The following is an 18,358-nucleotide window of genomic DNA, read 5'->3' on the forward strand; positions in this document are numbered from 1 at the left end:
TGAGAGCCGAAGACGCGAGCCTCCGTCAGAGCCCACAAGAGGGAGGTGGGGCCGTCAGTGTCTCCACCGGCCCAGGAGCTGAGCCTGACACGTGGACACTCGGTGACCAGTCGGGGCCCACAGCAGTCCTGGGTTCCAGGGTGGGCAAGGCGGGGGCTTCAGAGTGACGGCTGGGCCCTGAGCAGCCCTGGGCTTCAGCGAGGCTGTGTAAGGGCTGCCCCATGCGGACAGAGCTGGGCTCACAGGGCACTTGCCAACTCCAGAAACGGCCCATTCATTTCCCACTTGCTTTCCTGAAGCTCGTCACTGGAAACTGCTCTGTGGGGTCCCGGGCAGCCACTGGGAGTCAGCTAGGTTTGCGGGCAACCTAGTCTATAGCAAGGCTGCGGGGCCTCTCCTCTGCCAGTGGAGGCCACCAGCTTCCCGTAGGTGGGCCCTGACACAGGGGCTTGGGGGCAGAGGGCAATGCTCCGAAAGACTCGAAACCCGACCCTGAAAAATTGCAGAGGATGCCTACGGTAGACCTACAGTAACCCTCCACGAAGGGATTTATTCAAAAGAGGATTATTGTTCTCAATGAAGACTGATGAATAAACATGTTCACCGCACCGCTATCTCTAAGTGCACAGCTGGAAACAATCGCAATATCCAAACGAGAGATCGGGTTAGCGAATTCTGTTAGTCCCATTCAGCAGGGGATTGCCATTTTGTATGTTGCCATTCAAAATGCCATCTGCTGGTGACATCTTACCCCAAATGATAAGATGCCCTATGATGCGAAGGGTGACCTGGTTCGCTGCCGTATGGTGACAACTATATTAAATCACACTACCTCCCACCCAGGAGTGGGGCTGCGTGTAATCCCCTTCAAGGACCTGGAGGGCTAGTAGCAGGTGGCTCCCCAGGGACGCTTCCCTTCTAGAATCTCCCCTGCCTGAAGGGAGCTGCCTGCTGCCAGGTCATACCCCTCCCTGGGGGCGGCCCACACCCAGCACCTCCCGTCTCTTCTGGCCGACTGAGCGGATTTCACAGGTGGGAAGAGAGAGGGTGAAATGAGGAGGAGGAAAGAAAGACGCAGAGAAAGGGGGCCACCAGAGAAGCCAGAAGACAAACGAAGGCAGCCCGAAGAAAGCTAAGGAAGGACAGACCCCGAAGGCCCCACACAGGATGAGATAGACACGCAGCAGGAAGGAGGTGAGAGATGGGGTGGGTCCTGGGCTGCCAGAGGACCCACCAGCTGAGGGGCCTGGAGACGGAGGGTGGGGCCTGAGGCCGCCTGGTGGGTCTCTGGCTCCAAAGACCCCGCCGGGGATGCTCCTTGCCCTCCCCTCCCCGCTGCCCACCTTTCCCATCAGCCCCAGCACATCTTTGGAGTCCTGAAGTCCTTGCTCCAGGTACTTGATGGATTTCTTCACAGTGTGCGGCTTGTCCGAGGTGAGGTCCACCCAGCCTCTCAGCACGTAGCCCTGGGATGCGAGCAGGGGGGAAGATGAAGTCCACGGTCCTGCAGAACCTCCAGTCAGCCCGTCTCTCCTGCCTCCTGTCCCACCAGGAGTCACTGCACATCCGAGGCCCTGCCAGCTCAGCTGTTTGCAGATCCCAGCGGCCCTGTGGCTCTCGCTGCAGGCATTAGTCCCCACTGTTACCCCGGCCTGGAAGGCCCCGCCCAGCACGACCTGCCAAACCAAATCCCTTCCCCTGATTAACTGCCACTGGTCTATAAACCTCAGCCAAGGGGGCTGTCTCTGACCCTCGGGCTGGCGCTGGGGCTGGGCCCTCCCTGTGACCCCCGGAAGCTCTCTTAGCTGTTCTCACCCACCTGTCTAGTCTCGTCACTGCCTGTTTACTTTCCACTGGGCTCAGGAGGCCGACACGGGTGGTGCCAGGGCACAGGGCAGCTCTTGCTCTCTGCAGGTGAAGCTGGGCGTGCCCTCTGACCAGGTGAGCAGGAGCTGGTCTGAGCTCACCGGCCTTGGCCTTGCCGGCTCCCCTGCAGCCGTCACCCAGCCTCTCCTGGCAGATGGGGCAGGCAGGTGTGGGAGGGGAGATCGCAGCAGCCGTGGGGGGGGCCTGCCCTGAAGCACCCACCTTGGCCCAGACCAGTGTTTCTCAGCTCCCCATCACTGCCCTCCTCAGGAGCCTCTGTAGACACTTCCCCCTAGTCATTCATTCCCTTCCCATGCAAGAAATTTCAATATTATAGGCATCCTGTGTATGTGTTGTACATACATCTGTGTTTTATACACAAAGAGTAAGATTTTTTCACCCCCTCTTCCTAGAACCAATTTCCACTCCACTGTGTGTGTGGGGGGGAGGGGGCAATGTGTGTGTGTGCATGTGTGGGGCAGTGTGATATCGCCCATGCTGAACCTGCATAGTGCAGACTAGGGCTTCAAATTCTGCCCTTAGGCCCTGACTGGTGTGGCTCAGTGGATTGAGCACTGCCTGTGAACCAAAAAGTCGCCAGTCCGATTCCCAGTCAGGGCACATGCCTGACTTGTGGGCCAGGTCCCCAGTAGGGGGCGCGTGAGAGGCAGCCGATGGATGTTTCTCTCCCTCTCTTTCTCCCTCCCTTCCTCTCTCTCTAAAAATAAAGAAATAAAATCTAAAGGAAACAAAAACAACTTCTGTCCTTAGGGCAGATCACTGCACGGGAGACGGAGGGTGCATTAGCACCCTGCTATCCAGCAGGTCACTGCACGGAGCAAAGGCAGGCCCAGTGCACTTGGTTCGTTTAGTTTTAGAAAACAAAACAAAAAGCCAGGAAACTTGGACTCTGAGGTAAAAATCTTTTGATTTCTAAATGTTAGCAAAGAATTCAAGATTTTTAGAATATATAGGACAGGCCATAGGACATCTACCTGCAGATGGGACTCTGGACAAACGCCACTGTGTACTGAGCTGAGCCCTGACACAACGTGGGTGGGGACACCTTGAGACCCAGGGTCTCGCCAGTGCCAGGGTGGGGCCTTCCCCCGCTCCCATGACCCTCCGTGGGGGGACTGGCCACCCCACGAGGGTGTGTCGGGATGCTGCTTTCTCCGGCTGCAGCCCCACAGTGCCCGCGGGGAGTACCTCTCTGGAGCTACTGGAGAGCTTCAGCATGCGGTCGATGTACTCCTTGGCCCTGTCATGGCGGCCCATGAGCCAGAGGAAAAGGCCGGCGTAGTACAGGGCAGTCCCGCTGGCCGTCTTGCGGATTTCCTTCAGGCTGCTCTCGAGCTCCTGAACCGCTTCCAGGTCTGCGAGTCCAGGAGAGGAGAAGGGGACCAGTGAGGGCGAGGAGGTGGGCCTCGTCCTGCAGGAGGCACTTGAGGGCGCCACGGCCAGTGGCCCGGGCCTCACCTCGGGCTGGCTGTCTGAGGTTTATCTTTTCCCCTCGGTGCCCAGCAATACGCTGCGCAGGCAGACCAAGGCCGAATCCCCCACCTCAGGCCCATGATGCATGTTGGGCGGGGAAATAGTAGTTTGTGGTCTCTTGGAACCTCTCTACAGAAGTGGAGATTAGCAGTAGAATTATTTATATCAGCTTGATTTTTCTTGACAATATCTTGGCAAAGGAAAGGGGGGTATCTCCCCAGCTCCTGGGATCTGGAAGGAGAACCTGTCCCACTGCTGTGCTCTCTCAATGGGGCCTGGGCATGGGGAGGCCTCGCAGGGGAGGGGAACAGCAGCCACTCCTCAGGGGCCAACAGAACCTGCAGTCACCAGGGCACACACTGCTGTCTGCAGCGCTGGAGGGGCAGGGTCTCTGCAGCAGGACCATCTTTCCCTGGTGGGACCAGGCCCAGCCGAGCACAGCTGCACTCACCGATGGTTTCACAGTACTTGTGAGCATAAATGAGGGCCATGATGGAGCACAGGGACACATCTGGGTGATTCCGAATGCTCTCCAGACTGCTGATGGCGTCCTGGATGTGTTCTGCAAAGAGAGACCACGTGGTTATGCTCTTGGGCTCCAGGCTCCACGGTATATACATGGGGGCTCCTATCAGGGCTGACCCAAGGCTCGGCGTCACCTGGCTTCACCCAGAATCAGAGGACTAACTGGTCCTAAAGCTCCCCAGTGGCCTGAGGTCCCTGAGGCTGAAGCTCCCTGAGTAGGCAGGTGACACCATGGTCCAGACTGCTGGGGCTGGAGGCCTTGGAGCTGAGGATGTATTCGTGAGTATTCACAGGAATACTTGAGAGGCTGAGATTTTTGACTTGGCTCAGTTTTGAAGAAGGACCTCAGGGTATTTCTTGCTAGTTGCTCAAGAGCCAGTGATTACATTAATCCCTCCATGTCCACTGATGGGGGCCACCGGCAGCTCAGTCCATCCCTAGCCCAGAACCACCTTCTAAATGGCAATGAGTCAGCACCCGCACAGGGCCCATTCCTCCTCCTGCTCCTGCACCATAGCTGCAGGTACCCACACCCACCGCTTCCTCCTTTTCCTGCACTTCCAGCTCTCAGCTTCCAAGCCTGGGATCAGTCCAATAATCATGCAGCTATCTCTCTGTCCAGATGGGGAAACTGAGGTGCAAAGCCACAGTGGCGAGCCCTGTGAGGTCTCAAAGTCAACTAGATATAAATTGCACGGGCTTCTGTGGCTTCACCTGGGGATTAGGCACTGAGCGTAAGACTGTTTCCAGGGCTGGGGTAGAAGTGGGCACCTGGGTAGAGTCGGTGTTCGTGCTGGACTGGTGCCCAGGTCAGGAGGCCAACACTGACCGGTCCTTACCTTCCCTGAGGACGCCATAGGCTTTAAAGAACTGCAGCACAGGGTCATTGCTGAATTTCTCCAGGCCCCTGGCCGCAGCCTGCTGCACATGGTGGAAGTACTTTTCCTGGCTGTAGTAAATGATCCCCGCCTGTGGGAGGGAAGACATGGTGGCAGTGGCCCTTCCCTGTCTCTGCTTGACCCGCTCCCTCCCCTGTTCCCTTGCCCTCATTTCTGTACAAGAAAAAGAAAGAGAACAATCAAGCCTCATTCTCTTCACGAGCCCCAGGAGCAATTCCATGCAGTTTTCCCGGGAAGGAGTTTGGAGGTGTTTGTTTTGGAATTGTCCACAGATTCTGGTTTGAATGTAGAATATTCAACTCAAGCTTTTTTAGGAAGGAACTAAGGGGAAAGAGGGAACTAGTAATAAGAATTACATCAGTAGTTAGTTACAACTTATTGTGGACTAACCACTTGCTGGAAACTGTACCCAGGGCTTTACATGCGTTATCTTCTGTATTATTCTGTACATATCCTTCCCAGTGAAGCGAGCTGAAGGCCAAGGAGACTGGCTTGACAAAGGTCACAAAGTAACAGACTCTGAGATTTCAAAGCGTGAGTCTCACTTCCCCTAAGGTTTGTGGGTGCTGGGGTTGGAGACAGATATGGTTGAATTGTAACAGCCTTGTAGGCCATGTGAAAGGGCCCAGACATCATCCTGAGGGTAACAAGAAGCAGGTGGAATGGTTTTAGGCAGGGGAGGGATGTAGTCAGACATGTTTTTTGCAAAACTCACTCCGGGGGCTCTGCATGTGTGTGTGTGTGGGGGGGGCGGGTATTGGGTAGGGGGTTCTGCTGGGGAAGAGAGCTGAAGCAGGCACACCAGCTGAGGGTGGGACTGTTACAGATGCCCAGGGGAGAGTTGGCGGTGATTTAGGACTAGGAGATAAAAGAAGTGGGTGACCTCAGGAGACATTTGGGAGCTGACATTTCTTGCTGATAGATAGGATGGGGGCACAGGTATGAGGAAACGTTAAAGCTGGGGGGCCAAATGGTGGTGCGGTCTACTGAGGTGGGGGGGCACGGAGGAGGCACAGGCAGGGGAAGAGGAGATGATGAAAAGATGATGGAGATGGGTTTGGGTGAGTTGGTTTGGGAGAGCTTGGGGACAGGGCTGCGTGGGGATGCTGATTTGGGGGTGAGGACCGCAGAGGATGCACTCGCCAGGGAGAGTGAGGCAGGAAGAGCCAGGACCGCGGGTAGCGGCAGAGGATAGCGAGGGGCGGGTAAAGAGGACTCCAGGAGCGGTCCGAGAGGCGGCAGGAGAACAGCAGGGCGCGGGGGTCGCCGGGCCAGGGGCGGAGAGTCCCAAAGGGAGCGTCGGGGCAGCGCCAGGGCCACGCACCATAAGGGAGGAATCACTGCTGCTCATCTCCGGGCGCTCGCGGCTCGGAGTCCGGGTCCGGTCGGGGCGAGCGGGTCCGGATTCCTGAATCAGGGGCCGGGGCACACCTCTCGCAGCCGGAAGTTGGAGGAGCGCGCGTCCTTGGAGACGGAGCGGCCGGCCGGTTGCTAAGAGCGTCAGACTCCGGGGTGGGCGTGGCAAAACGTCCACGTGACAAGGCGCTGGTAATTGAGCGCCGAGAGGGCGAGTCCGCGCTGGTGGCGCCGGGTCCGCGCTGCGGTTCGGGACGCCGGCGCGGGGGCCGGGCGGCTGCCATGGGGCTGGGCTCTAGCACCGAGCAGCCCGCGGAGACTTCCGAGGGCTTCCACCTGCACGGGGTGAGTCGCTTCAGCGGCGCCGGCGATCGGGGCCGGGCGCCCGCACCGACGCTCTGGGTCTCCTGATCGCCGGCCGGACGGCGACGGAGGCGGGGACCGGCCCTAGTTTGGCCGCCAGGGTGGAGGGGGATACTCCGTTCTCGGTGGGAGCCGCCCGCGAGGGGCGACCCCGCGGCACCCCTGGCGCCCCGGCGCGTCTGCGGCCTCAGTCGCCCCGGACACCCGTTCCAGCGCCAGCTGTGCAGGAAGCGGGCGCGTTTCCTGGTCAGGTCCGGCCGCCCGGAGTAGCACGCATCCTGGGTGAAGACGGCGCCTGGTCCAGTCGGGACGCACTTGTATACACTTGGGTGACATTTATTGTCTCCTGCTGGTGCCGCGCTCCGGGCCGGGGGAGACAGCCAGCAACTCCGATGCCCCGGCGGTCCCCGCTCTTGGGTACACGGGGTCCGGGAAGCCAAGTGGACGCCGGCTGCTGGTGGCCCGCGGGCGCACATGACTCCCCGGGTGGGGTCGGGAAGGCTTCTGGAGCTCGTGGACTAGTGGAACCAGCCAGGGCAAGTGGGAGCGGGAGAAGCCCGCAGAAGACTAGGGGAGGGCGTGTACCGCAGGGGGAGGGTCCCCGGATGAAAGATCCGGGAGAGGCGCGATAAGGCAGCGCTGAGAAGAAGGCCCTTTCGGTCTCGCTGCAAGGAGGTATGGGTGAGCAGCCCTGGGGGACGTGGGGATGGAGTGGGGTTCCTCGAGTCTGAAGGTGAGGCGAGGGGCTCGCAGCCGATGGAGATTTGGGGTCAGGATTTGTACTGTGGAGAGGGAGGGGCTGTAACCCAGGTGAGGGGACCCAGAACGGGGAAGGACCCCTTTTCCCTTGGCCAGCGTGGATGGCTGCACAGACCGTGCAGACTTGTCAGCGTGGTGCGCGGCTGTTGCGTGGCCTCTGTGTTGTGATGGCAGGCTCTGTTGGGAGGGTGGGGAGGGAAGCTAAAGAAAGGGTTGACGAGAATGAGAGCTGTGCTGGCTTCAGGACCCGAAGGTGACAGGATCTGTGCTTGGTGATGGGCTTTCTCTGGCGGACATCACGGTGAGGCACCGCGCAGGAAAAGTGGGCCGTGGGATGCATCCAGCAGGAGAGTCTTCCAACAGGTCTGAAGGAAAGCGGGGGAACTGAGGATATTGGCAAAGGGAAGGGTGGGGGCGGAGACTGGAAGGTCGCCGCGGAGAGGGACAGGGTGGAGAGATTCAGGAATTGGAGGTCAGCGTTCACAAGAACAGGTACGTATTTTGCTGTGTATAATGCACACTTTTTGGCCCACATATCCGAGAGAAAAATAAGGATGCATGCGTGTTATACATGAGTAGCACCCGAAATACCTTGTATCTGTTCTTATGTTTTGTAACTATCTGTTACATCAAATTTCTTGCACCACCATATGTTCAAAAATAAATGCTACACTTTCTTTGTAATACACAGACAAGTATCTACATATAAGTAAGTAAATAAATAATTGAATTAAAATAACAAAAGATTTTTCCCCCTTTAAAGTTTGGGCCAGAAATGTGGGTGCGCATTATACACGGCAAAACACGGTAGTTCTGGGCTCCATTCCTTGTGGCAGTGAACAGAGCAGGCATCTTCCAGTTCTTACCTTTGCATGGCAGCAGGGAGACAGACAAGAAACACAGTCAAACCTCGGTTCTCGAAGGTCTCCCCGCCCCAGACAGTACCGTCCTCAACTAAGGTGCTCACGGGAAAAGTCTTGGTGGTGGAACTTTGGCTCTCCACCCGACGACACTTTTCTGCTGATGCCTGTATGATCTTCCCTGTGTGACTCGGTTTTCGCGCAAACCGCTGCTCCAACAACCTTCCAGAACCAAGTAAGCTGGAGAACTGAGGTTCCACTGAAACGTACAGTAGGGGGCGACCACTGCTGGGAGAGACACAAAGCAGGGTGAAGGGACATAGAGTGGGGTGTGGGTGCTGTTTCGGGGAGAGGGGTCCACGGAGACCTTTGATGAGGTCACATTTGGTAGATACCTGGGAAGAAAGTTAGGACACAATGTAGGTGTCTGGGGGAGGAGTGTTCTGCGGGGTGGGGGGAGAGTTGGAAGGGTGGGAGGCCCTGAGGTGGGGGGGGTGCTCGCTGTATCTGAGGAGGAGCGTGGAGGAGAGGCCGCTGTGCTGGGACAGTGTGGCCTGTGTGAGGAGGAGGCGGGAAGGGTGAGGCCCAACCGCGTGGCCTTGCGTGCTGTCCTGAAGATTTCCGATTTTATTCTGAGACGTGGAGCCATTGGGAGGTTTTAAGTGGAGGTGTGACATTACTTGTTTACGTGTTTAAAAACTGAAGAGCAGGCGTGCTGCCTTCTAGAACTATGGGCGTTTTGCTGTGTGCCCAGCATACCCGGGAGGCCCCTGCCTTCAGGGAGCCGGCCGCAGTGGGGGGCTCAGCGGGAAACGGAAATGCCAAGTGGTCGGAGCAGGCTCTGGGGAGGGGGTGTGGGCGGGGTTCTTGGGGTCAGATTCCAGAGTACTGAGCACTAAGTGGGGGCTAGGAAAAGGGTCAAATGAGGGGCAAAGCAGATGGTGCTGTCCCCTGGCGCCCAGCCAGCCCTCACGGAGCGTGAGCTGCTGTCATTGTCAATCACAGGAGGTTCCCAGATGGGAAACACAGGTGGGGGCTGTGGGCTGTGGGCTGTGGGCTTGGGTGTGATGGGAGCCCCCAAGGGAGAGCCAGGCAGAGCCGTGCCTGTTGTGGGACTGGGGAGGGGGGTGTGTCGGGGGTGCAGTGGGCAGGAGCACAGATTATTCCCGCTGCAGAGCCGTGGCGCGTGATGCCAGGGCCCAGGGCAAGGGCAGTGAGTACAGCCAGACAGAGGACGAGGCCATGGGAGAGAGGGCAGGCCTGGGAGGGGGCTGGGCTGGGCCTGGACACGGTTGTGTGTGTGTGGGGGGCAGCCTCTGGACCCGCTTAATGCCTGGAGGGCAGCGGTAGTGGGCAGGTGCTGGGTGGCACGGCTCCGGGAGCAGGGTCCTGTGTTTAATCCCCGGCCCACAGGCCACGTGCAGCCCGACACGAAATCGTAAATTTACTTAAAACCTTTTTTTTTGCTCACAGTTTTCATTAGTGTTTCTGTATTTAATGTGTGGCCCAAGACAACGCTTCTTCTTCCAGTGTGGCCCAGAGATGCCAAAAGGTTGGACACCTCCATTACCAGAGGGAGGTGGAGTGACTGGGGAGAGGCCCCGAGCAGGGACACCTCTCCCCAAGCTACCTCTCACTATTGCCCTCTGGTGTTCAAAAGCCACCTAGTGCCAGCTTTCCCCCGGAGGGGTGGGGAGCAGGGCCTCCAGGCAGTTGCCCTCCGAGCCAGGCTCACTAGGGCTCGCGTGGCCGCTGCTCCTGGAAGCCATGGCGGCGTCTGCAGGCGGCAAGCGGGGGTCCATCCGGTGACACTGCCGCGAAGGAGTCCTGATTCCAGGGGCGAATTGGCTTTGCTCCGAGGGCTCAGTGGTGAGCTCTCCTTCAGCTTGGGGCAGGCGGGGCTGCAGGGGCTGGTGGGTGGCAGGAGCCGCAGGGTTTCAGCACCAGAGGCCCCGTGAGCCCTGTGCCCGCTGGGCTGGGGCCTGGCGGGTACCGAACCGGCAGGGCATCAGCTGCGCACAACCAAAGGCCTGAGGGTGTGGGGCCCAGCGTCGGGGATAAAGGCCACGTTGTTTGAGCAAGGCTCTGTCAATGGGGCCTTTGAGAGGGACTTCTGCCGGAGCTGCGGCCCTGGCTGTGCAGGGCGGGGCTGGGAGGGAGCACCCATGGGCTCCTGGTGCAGATGTCCACCCCCTTCCGGCCCTGCTCACCAGGCTGTCCAGCTTAGGTTCTTCCTGCCCCCGGGGTCTGCTCGCCTCAGCTGCCATTCCTCGCCAGCTCCCATCACCTGCTGGGCTGGCCTTGAACCTGTCACCATGGGGCCTGGGGCCCTCTGGGATCTGGCCACAGGCTGCCTTCCACGCTGCCTCTTTCTGGACACAGCCCTGGTTCTAGCGATCCTGGGGCCTGCCCGCTTCCACTGGACGTTGGGCCTTGCCTCTCTGTCCACATCTAAACCTTGCCGGGAAGCCCTCCTGGCTTCCTCCATAGGCCTGTGCCACCCTGCTCCACGTGGCCGACAAGTGGCCCCCCAGGACAGCCCTACGAGGCCTCTCTAGGAGCGTGACCTGCGGCTCATGCCCAGGGGAGAGTTATTTCCCTAAAGAGGAAAATTTATGCCCGGGAACGGAGTGAGAGGGGATGGAATTCACCTTGACAGTGGCCACGGGTGGCCGCTCCAGAACAGTTCATGCTGGTGCCTGTTTCCTCATCAGGACACAGGGAGTGGTGAAGGTCCCGGAGATTGAGGGCTGGGGCTTCTGGGAGGTCACCAGGCCGGTGGTGGGTGACTGGCCCCCGCCCTGCGACAGGTGCAGGAGAACTCGCCAGCGCAGCAGGCGGGCCTGGAGCCCTACTTCGACTTCATCATCACCATCGGGCACTCGCGGCTGGTGAGCCTCTCCCCCTGTCTCGGCCTTGCCGTGTCGCTGTGTGCATGTGCGTGTCTGCCCAGCTCCTGCCTCCCTTTGCTTCCAGAGGGAGGCCCTGCCAGCGCTCAGCTCCTGAGCTCTCCGGGGTGGGCTGGAGGCCAGAGGACTCCTGGAGCGGCCTCAGGGCCTAAGGAGCCTGGTTCCTGGGGCAAGAGAGGCCTGCGGGCTCCGGCCGAGGGGCAGCGCAGAGTGGGACAGCACTGTGGGGGTCCCCTGGGCCCGGGGGTCTCTTTGCTTTGTTGTATTTTCTGTGGTGGGGGAAGGGGCTGAGGGGGGCAGGTTTAGCACTGCTTGGGAGTGGGTGGGGGGTGGTGGTTACAGTGGCTGCAGGCCCAGGCATGGTCTGTGACCTGGGCCCAGACGCCACCCCAGCCCATCCCACACCAGGCCCGTGCTGGGGCAGCTGGCCACCATGGCCCTTGCCCCATCTCAGTCCCAGACTTGTTTGAGTGGCCCGGCTGGGGTGTGCATGGGGGGTCCTTGGAGTCAGCCCTCTGCCCCCATAGAACAAGGAGACCGACACGCTGAGGGATCTGCTGAAGGCCAACGTGGAGAAGCCCGTGAAGCTGGAGGTGTTCAACATGAAGACCATGAAGGTGCGCGAGGTGGAGGTGGTGCCCAGCAACATGTGGGGCGGCCCGGGCCTGCTGGGCGCCAGCGTGCGCTTCTGCAGCTTCCACAGGGCCAACGAGCACGTGTGGCACGTGCTGGTGAGTGGGGGCGGGGCTGCCCGTGGGTGTGGGTGGGGGGCAGTGAGTGGGCTCCCGGGGCCTGTGCTGCATGGGCAGGGTGTGCAGGGGAAAGGGGATGGGGCCGGGCACGTGGGCGTGGGGGGCGTCGCTGGGTCGGGGTGGAGTGTGGGGGCAGCTGGGGTAGGGCCGAGAGCCAGGGGGTCTGTTGGAGGACTCCCTGAGTGCAGGGTCCGGCCTCTCACTGGAGAGAGCTAACCCAGAGGGGCAGCTGTAACCCAGAGGGCTAACCCAGAGGGGCAGCTCTTTACTTGCCCAGGTGCCTTGCTACTTGTTAGCCACGTGACTTGGGGCATTTTTCTACCCTCTGTACTAACAATTTTCAACTGGTGTGCCACAAGAACTTTAAAAAAGGCAATACCTGAGTAGTCAGGGGCACTGGCCTCTTTTCCCTTAGACTGTCAAAAAAAAAAATGACAACAGCCAACCCAACAATAGCTGACTGGTGTGAATGAATCAAAATTATATATATTTTTTGTCAGATTGGCAAAAAAATACATTTTTTGTTGTGGCACAGAATTTTAGTCATTTGTTTACGTGTGCCGTGAGATCACAGAGGTTGAAAAATCGCAGCTTTAAACGGGTCCGTATTTTGAAAGGTGGGGCTGCCATCTACTGGAAGGCGGGTTGTACTGCAGAATGCCGTGGCTGCGGCTGCTGCTGGGGTCTTGCCATAGAGTGTTCTTTCCTGGCAGGTCCCGGGGGTCTGACCTTAGTGAATGAATCTCAGTGACTGCATTGTCACAGATGTTGCCATTAGTGTCTGTCACAGATACATGTGCACATGTGAGATGCGCGTCCACTGATGGTGCCCAAGTTCTCAAGAACGCTTGGTCCTCCAGTTTGGTGACAAGGAGGTGCCCTTAGTTGGAAACTGGCTGATTTTTGTAGCCTCCCCTCCGCTCACGGACTTCTTGGGGGAGGTTTCTCGGCCTTTTTTCAGCCTGCTGCAGTGCGTCCATCAGTGCCCCCCATGGGGGGTGGGGAATGACGCAGAGCCCTTTGCATCTCTCTAGGAGATGGGGTGGTCGAGTTTTCCGGGGCCCCCTCCAATGGAGAAAGCAGTCCTTGTTCCCAGTCCTGCTCACTGCCTTCTCCCCCCCACCCCCAAACCCCTGCTTAGGGGTCTTCAGCCACACGCCTACGGCATTAGCAGCAATGCAGCTGGGCACCTACTGCAGGCCAGAGTGTGGTTTTCATTCTCTGCATGTATTCTTTTTAAAGCCTTCTCAGCAACCCTGTGAGTAAGCACTACATGTCCCACGTTTAATCGTTGGGAAACTGAGGCTGAGGGGTTAAGTATTTGTCCAGAGTCACCAAGCTAGCAGTTGGTGGAGTCTGGAGTTGAACCCAGGGCAGATTCTGTGTCGTGTTGTGAGCTGTGCCCCAGTGCTGCCCTCTGCTGGGCAGGTGTTGGACCTGGGGAAGGCAGGGGAATTCAGGAGTTAAGACAGAAGGACAGTCTGGGCTTAAGGCCTTGACCTGGGGACAGAGGACAAGTGTCCTCCTGATTATTACCTGGAGAGGCAGCTCCCCAGCCCCCTTCCCCCCCACCACTCCAGGAATGAGGCCGACAGTTCTCAACTCTTCCGCCAGGATGTGGAACCCTCTTCGCCCGCCTCCCTCGCTGGCCTGCGCCCCTACACGGACTATGTGATCGGCTCCGACCAGCTGCTGCAGGAGGTGAGGAACCCAAGGCCCAGCCCTCGCCCGGCCGCTGGGTGGGGCGTGGAGACAGTGGTGCTGGCCGTGGGGCTGCCAGGGCCAGTGCGGGGCGCAGGGCTCAGGTGCTGTGTGTTTGTCACAGTCTGAGGACTTCTTCACCCTCATCGAGTCCCACGAGGGGAAGCCCTTGAAGCTGATGGTTTACAACTCCGAGACCGACTCCTGCCGGGAGGTGTCCGTCACTCCCAATGCCGCCTGGGGTGGAGAGGGCAGGTACTTCCTGGGCTGGGGTAGGGGAGGCTGCAGGGTGGGGCCCTGGATGGGTCTAGCCAGTGGGCGTGGACCCCAGAGTCCCACGGTGGGGGCGGAGGGCTGGGCCCTGGCCCCAGGGACCCTGAGGCTGGCCGTTGGTCCCGGAAGCACCCTCTCAGCCCCCTCACCGCCCTCGGTGGGTGGGGGTGGCAGAGATTGAGTGGGAGGGCTGCGGGACCACTCCTGGACTGAACGTTTCTGGATTTGGGCAGCCTGGGGTGTGGTATCGGCTACGGATATCTGCATCGGATCCCAATCCAGCCCCCCAGCTACCACAAGAAGCCACCTGGTGCCCCGCCACCCGGTACCCCACCATCTGGTACCCCACCACCTGGTACCCCACCACCTGGTGTCCCGCAACCTGATACCCTGCAACCTGGTGCCCCACCACCTGGTACCCCATCACAAGGTGCTCTGCCATCTGGTACCTTGCCACCTGGACCCTCCCCCCAGGACTCTCCTGCCCCTCCTGGCCCAGATGCGGGCGCCAGGCAGGGTGGCTACATGGAGGTACGTGGGACACACCTGTCTACTGGGGGAAGTGGGGAGCTTCACATGGACAGAGGGGCCTGTCTGCTGGGGAGAGAGAAGATTCTGGAGGCTTTTCTCACTGGGGCGTGTCTGTTGGGGCCCTTTGGAGTCCCCTCTGCCTCTGGGACCTACTGGGAGTGCACGGACCCATTCTGGGACAGTGAGACCCTCTTCGGTTCTCCTGCCACTTAGGCTGGGAGGTGAGGGCAGTGGCGAGGCCCTCGCTGTCATTTATGTTTTGTGAGTGGGCACCTGAGGCTCAGAGGGGGGCAGAGCTGTGCTGTGCCTCAGTGAGTCGGTGGTCGAGCTGGGCCAGGGGCCAGGGGCCGGGTGCCCGGAGCCCCAGCTGGGCTGGTTGCCTGCCTGGGTGTGCAGGGGGGTCTGGCCATGCCTTCATGGCTGTCGACTGAGCAGGTCACCCGAGTGCCTTCGGGCCCTGGGCTGGTGCCTGGGATCTGTGCTGGCCACACATGAGGCCTGCTTTCCAGGCACACTGGAACTTGAGGAGGGCCCTCGCTTCCTGTGGGTCATCGATGCAGATGGCACCTGGGCTCCTCAGCAGCAGGGCAAGAGTGTTCCCTCTCCCTGTCGGAGCTGCAGGGCAGGCCGGCCAGGCCCCTGTCTGACGTTACTTCACCTGCAGAGAAGGGGCTGGTCACCGAGGCTGCTCGCTGCTCCTCCAGGCGGAGCAGTGCTTCTGGGGCAGGCGGGGGCTGGGGGCTGGGCTGGACGACACCGGCTGCCCTCTCCCTCCCCCCTCTCCTTCCCCGGCCCCGCTAGGCCCTGCTGCAGGCACCCGGCTCCTCCGTAGAGGGACTGCTGCCTGAGCCTGCGAGTCTCAGCTATGGTGCGCCCGACCTTGGGGGGCTTCCGCGTCCCATGGAGACTCCTCTTCAGCCCCCGCCTCCAGTGCAGCGAGTCATGGACCCAGGTGAGTCAGCAGGCCCTCGGTGCGAGGCTGAGGAACAGGCAGCCCCTAGCACTGCCATGGGCTCAGGGCCGGACTTCGGCGACAGCACCAAAACCATCCTCAGATCTACCGACCCCTCCTCTATACCAAGGTGGTTGCAGGTGACCCGATCCAGGGTGTGGATGGGGAGCTGGAGTCCAGGGAAGAAGAGAGGTGTCCCTGCTGCTTAGGGTCACAGCAGACTGGGGACAGAGTGGGGGTCTGGGTCCTCTGCCACGGCGCTCCTCCCATGGTGCCCAGTGCCAGGCCCCATCCTGTCCTCGGACACAGGCAGAGGGAAACCTCTTTGGGTTGGGGGGCGGCATCAGCAGTGGCTGAGGTTAGTCTCGGGCTGAGCCAGACGCTCCCGGAACGGGCAGAGGCAGCCCAGGACCGGTAGGTCCTCGGCAGTCAGGGTTCGGCAGTCAGGGTTCGTGCGACAGAGCCGCGCCCTTCCCCTAGGCTTCCTGGACGTGTCGGGCATCTCCGTCCTGGACAGCAGTGCCGGCGTCTGGCCCGGCCTGCCCTCCTCCTTCCCGGGGCTGACCTCCACCGCCGCGTCGGCCTCGGGGCTGGAGGACGTCTGCTCCAGCAGCGGCTCTCACGAGCGTGGCGGTGAGTGGCCCGCACCCCCCGAGGCCTCTGGGAAGGGCTGCTGGGAGGGCGGCCCCGAGTTTGTGCACTGGCTGTCTCGTGGGGGGCCAGTGGGGTCATCGCCCCAGGCCTCACTGGCCCCGGGTCCCACAGGCCTCCGCAGCCCCATCCTGTGTGTTTCAGGGGAGGCCACGTGGTCCGGGTCGGAGTTTGAGGTCTCCTTCCCGGACAGCCCCGGCGCCCAGGCCCAGCAGGACCACCTGCCTCAGCTGACCCTTCCCGACAGCCTCACCTCTGCGGCCTCGCCGGAAGACGGGCTGTCTGCTGAGCTGCTCGAAGCTCAGGCCGAGGAGGAGCCGACACGTGCTGCGAGTCCAGAGGTTGGGGCTGAGGCTGAGGGGACAGCCGGCCCAGCCCAGCTCTCTACCCCGGAATAACACCCTGGGTGGTGACGAGGCCCCTGGTGGCATTTCGCAAGGCCCAGGTGTGGGGAGGCGGCTCAGGCTGCACTTGGGGCCCAGCCCCTCACCTGACCCCAGCCTAGCGTGTCCAGTTTCCTAGGTGGTGGTTCCGAGGGACGTGCAGGGACTCCTGCTGCTGGGAGGCTCTTGTGTCCATTCAGACCCTGCTGGTCTCCAAGAAATGACCTCCCAGCATCAATTCTGCGTGATGGTCCTGGCTTTGGGGAACCGGGCACTTGCTGGGGATCTCACACATCCTTTCGGGGGCAGGGAGCTGGGCGCAGCACCCCAAGTTGACTTGGTCATGTGGGAGCTGGGGCAGTAGAGGGGAGACTTACTTGCTGCCTGTGTGGGGCCTGAAGCCTCAGGGGGTAGTAAGAGGCGGTGTGGGCCTTGGGGAAGGGCATCTTTTGGCCATGTCCCCTGAGGTCCAGTGCTTGCTGCTGCTTGGGCACTGTGGCTTCCCAGGAGACAGCAGGGTCCGGACAGGGTCAGGCGTGTGACGGGGTCGGGGAGGAAGCAGCTGCTGTAGGGTGTCTGCCGGGTTGCCGTGTGGGGCTTGCCTTGAGTCTCCTGCACAGCTCGGCCAGCACGCTCTGCACCAGAAGGCACGCCCAAGCCCTGGGGACCCCTGAAGCCCCAGTACTGTCTCTCTCGTCACGTGCGCTCATCCCTCCCTGTACTACGCTGCGCACAGCTGGCTTGGCTGACTGACATCTGCCAGCCACAGCGGGAGGGGAGCGGCAGTGAACTCGCTCACCTCTCCCGGGAGAGGAGGGCGGGAGGTTCCAGGCCGTTCAGCAGACTCACCTGTGCCTGGACCCCGATGTTTCTTCCTCCTCAGGGCCTGCACCCCACAGACCTCGTATCCCAGCGGTGAGTCCTGCCCGCCCCCAAACTCACACAGCTATCTCTTCTACACGCACAAGGCACCCAGCCAGCCCCGGCGGTGACCAAGTTACAAATCTAAATCCGCCGCCCCAAGTGGACTCTCAGAGCTGGTCCTGACTGGATGTGCTTCCATGCAGCTCCCACTGCAAGGGGAAATGGCAGGCTTGGGCAGGAGTGGACAAGGGCCTTTCTGTTCTTTCCCACAGTATTGTGTGTGTGGGTGTGTGTGTGTGGGGGGGGGGGAGGCCGTTCCTCTCACCACCGGGTGCCTGGGAGGCTAGGGCTGGGGTGGGCCTCCTGCTCGGCCTGCAGGAAGGGGTGGCCCCCCAGGAACGCCCTTCCATCCCCTGGCGTCCTCTCCCGCCTTGGCTGAGTCCTTCCCACACGCCTGGCTCGTTACCGAGAGAGCTGCCTCTGGCCTTGTCTTCTGGTCTCTGGCCATCTAAAGCACCCTCCCTGCTGCTTCACTTGTAACGTCCGCACTGAAAGGGGAACTCGGAGCTCTGCCAGGCCCGCAGCACAAGGACTGTGGGCTCTGGGGGGCCCAGAGCAAGTCCATGGCAGGAGGGACCCCAACCAGCAAACACTTGGAAGTTGCCAGCACTCTGACTGCATTCAGAGCAAGCCCTGTCAGGGCCACCAGCACAGCTGAGCTTGCGAGACAGGGAGGCCTTGTGTCCAAAGCCACTCCCGGAGCCTGGCTCCTGGGCCACCTGGGAGCCCGGGTCGCCTGCAGGAGCGCGGGACGCAGGACAGAACCACCCGGGACTGCTCGGAGGGCAGCTCCCCTGGCTGTCTCACCAAGGTCACCCCCGCCCAAGGGTCGGGGTTTCCTCACCTGACACGCTCCTGTCCCGAGTGGGAGGGTCTAGTGGGTATCAGTGCCAGTTATTGCCAGGGTCGGCCTGAAACCAGAGGTTTCTTAACTCCTCTATAATCTGCTATGAAGGACAATGACAAGTGGAAAAAAATAACATGCTCTACACTTGGAATATTTTAACTAAAGCCTTTATTCTATACAACTGAAATACAGATTTTACCCCCTTGGCAGACTCATGTTTTCTGGGGACTTGCGGGTGGGACCGGGAGGAAAGGAAGCACAACCATGCTGGGGCCGCGTCCACGGCAGGAGGGGAGCGTGGCCGCCCTCGGGG

The 18,358-nt window shown here is 60.5% G+C and overlaps 2 protein-coding genes across 2 annotated transcripts in view; one reads left to right on the forward strand and one right to left on the reverse strand.

Moving 5' to 3' along the window:
* Positions 1-6,183, reverse strand: part of TTC21A (tetratricopeptide repeat domain 21A) — a 32,828-nt gene extending 26,645 nt beyond the window's left edge. Inside the window, exons 1-5 of the mRNA XM_045857044.1 lie at positions 6,109-6,183; positions 4,725-4,854; positions 3,812-3,922; positions 3,076-3,242; positions 1,344-1,466 (exon numbers count right to left, since the gene is read on the reverse strand). Of these exons, the coding sequence (XP_045713000.1) occupies positions 1,344-1,466; positions 3,076-3,242; positions 3,812-3,922; positions 4,725-4,854; positions 6,109-6,135 (558 nt within the window). The 5' untranslated portion in view covers positions 6,136-6,183. The remainder of the gene's footprint in view (positions 1-1,343; positions 1,467-3,075; positions 3,243-3,811; positions 3,923-4,724; positions 4,855-6,108) is intronic.
* A 146-nt stretch (positions 6,184-6,329) lies between these two features.
* On the forward strand, positions 6,330-18,251 carry GORASP1 (golgi reassembly stacking protein 1). Its single transcript, XM_045856516.1, has 9 exons — positions 6,330-6,485; positions 10,933-11,013; positions 11,559-11,762; positions 13,398-13,484; positions 13,609-13,739; positions 13,991-14,288; positions 15,090-15,240; positions 15,721-15,873; positions 16,036-18,251. Exons 1-9 carry the CDS (start codon positions 6,423-6,425, stop codon positions 16,287-16,289), a joined length of 1,422 nt encoding a protein of 473 aa, XP_045712472.1. The 5' UTR covers positions 6,330-6,422; the 3' UTR covers positions 16,290-18,251.
* Positions 18,252-18,358: the final 107 nt, after the last annotated feature.

This window comes from Phyllostomus hastatus, unplaced genomic scaffold, assembly GCF_019186645.2.
Source record: "Phyllostomus hastatus isolate PE091 unplaced genomic scaffold, TTU_PhHast_1.1 phas_scaffold_129, whole genome shotgun sequence".
NCBI classification, from domain to species: Eukaryota; Metazoa; Chordata; class Mammalia; order Chiroptera; family Phyllostomidae; genus Phyllostomus; species Phyllostomus hastatus.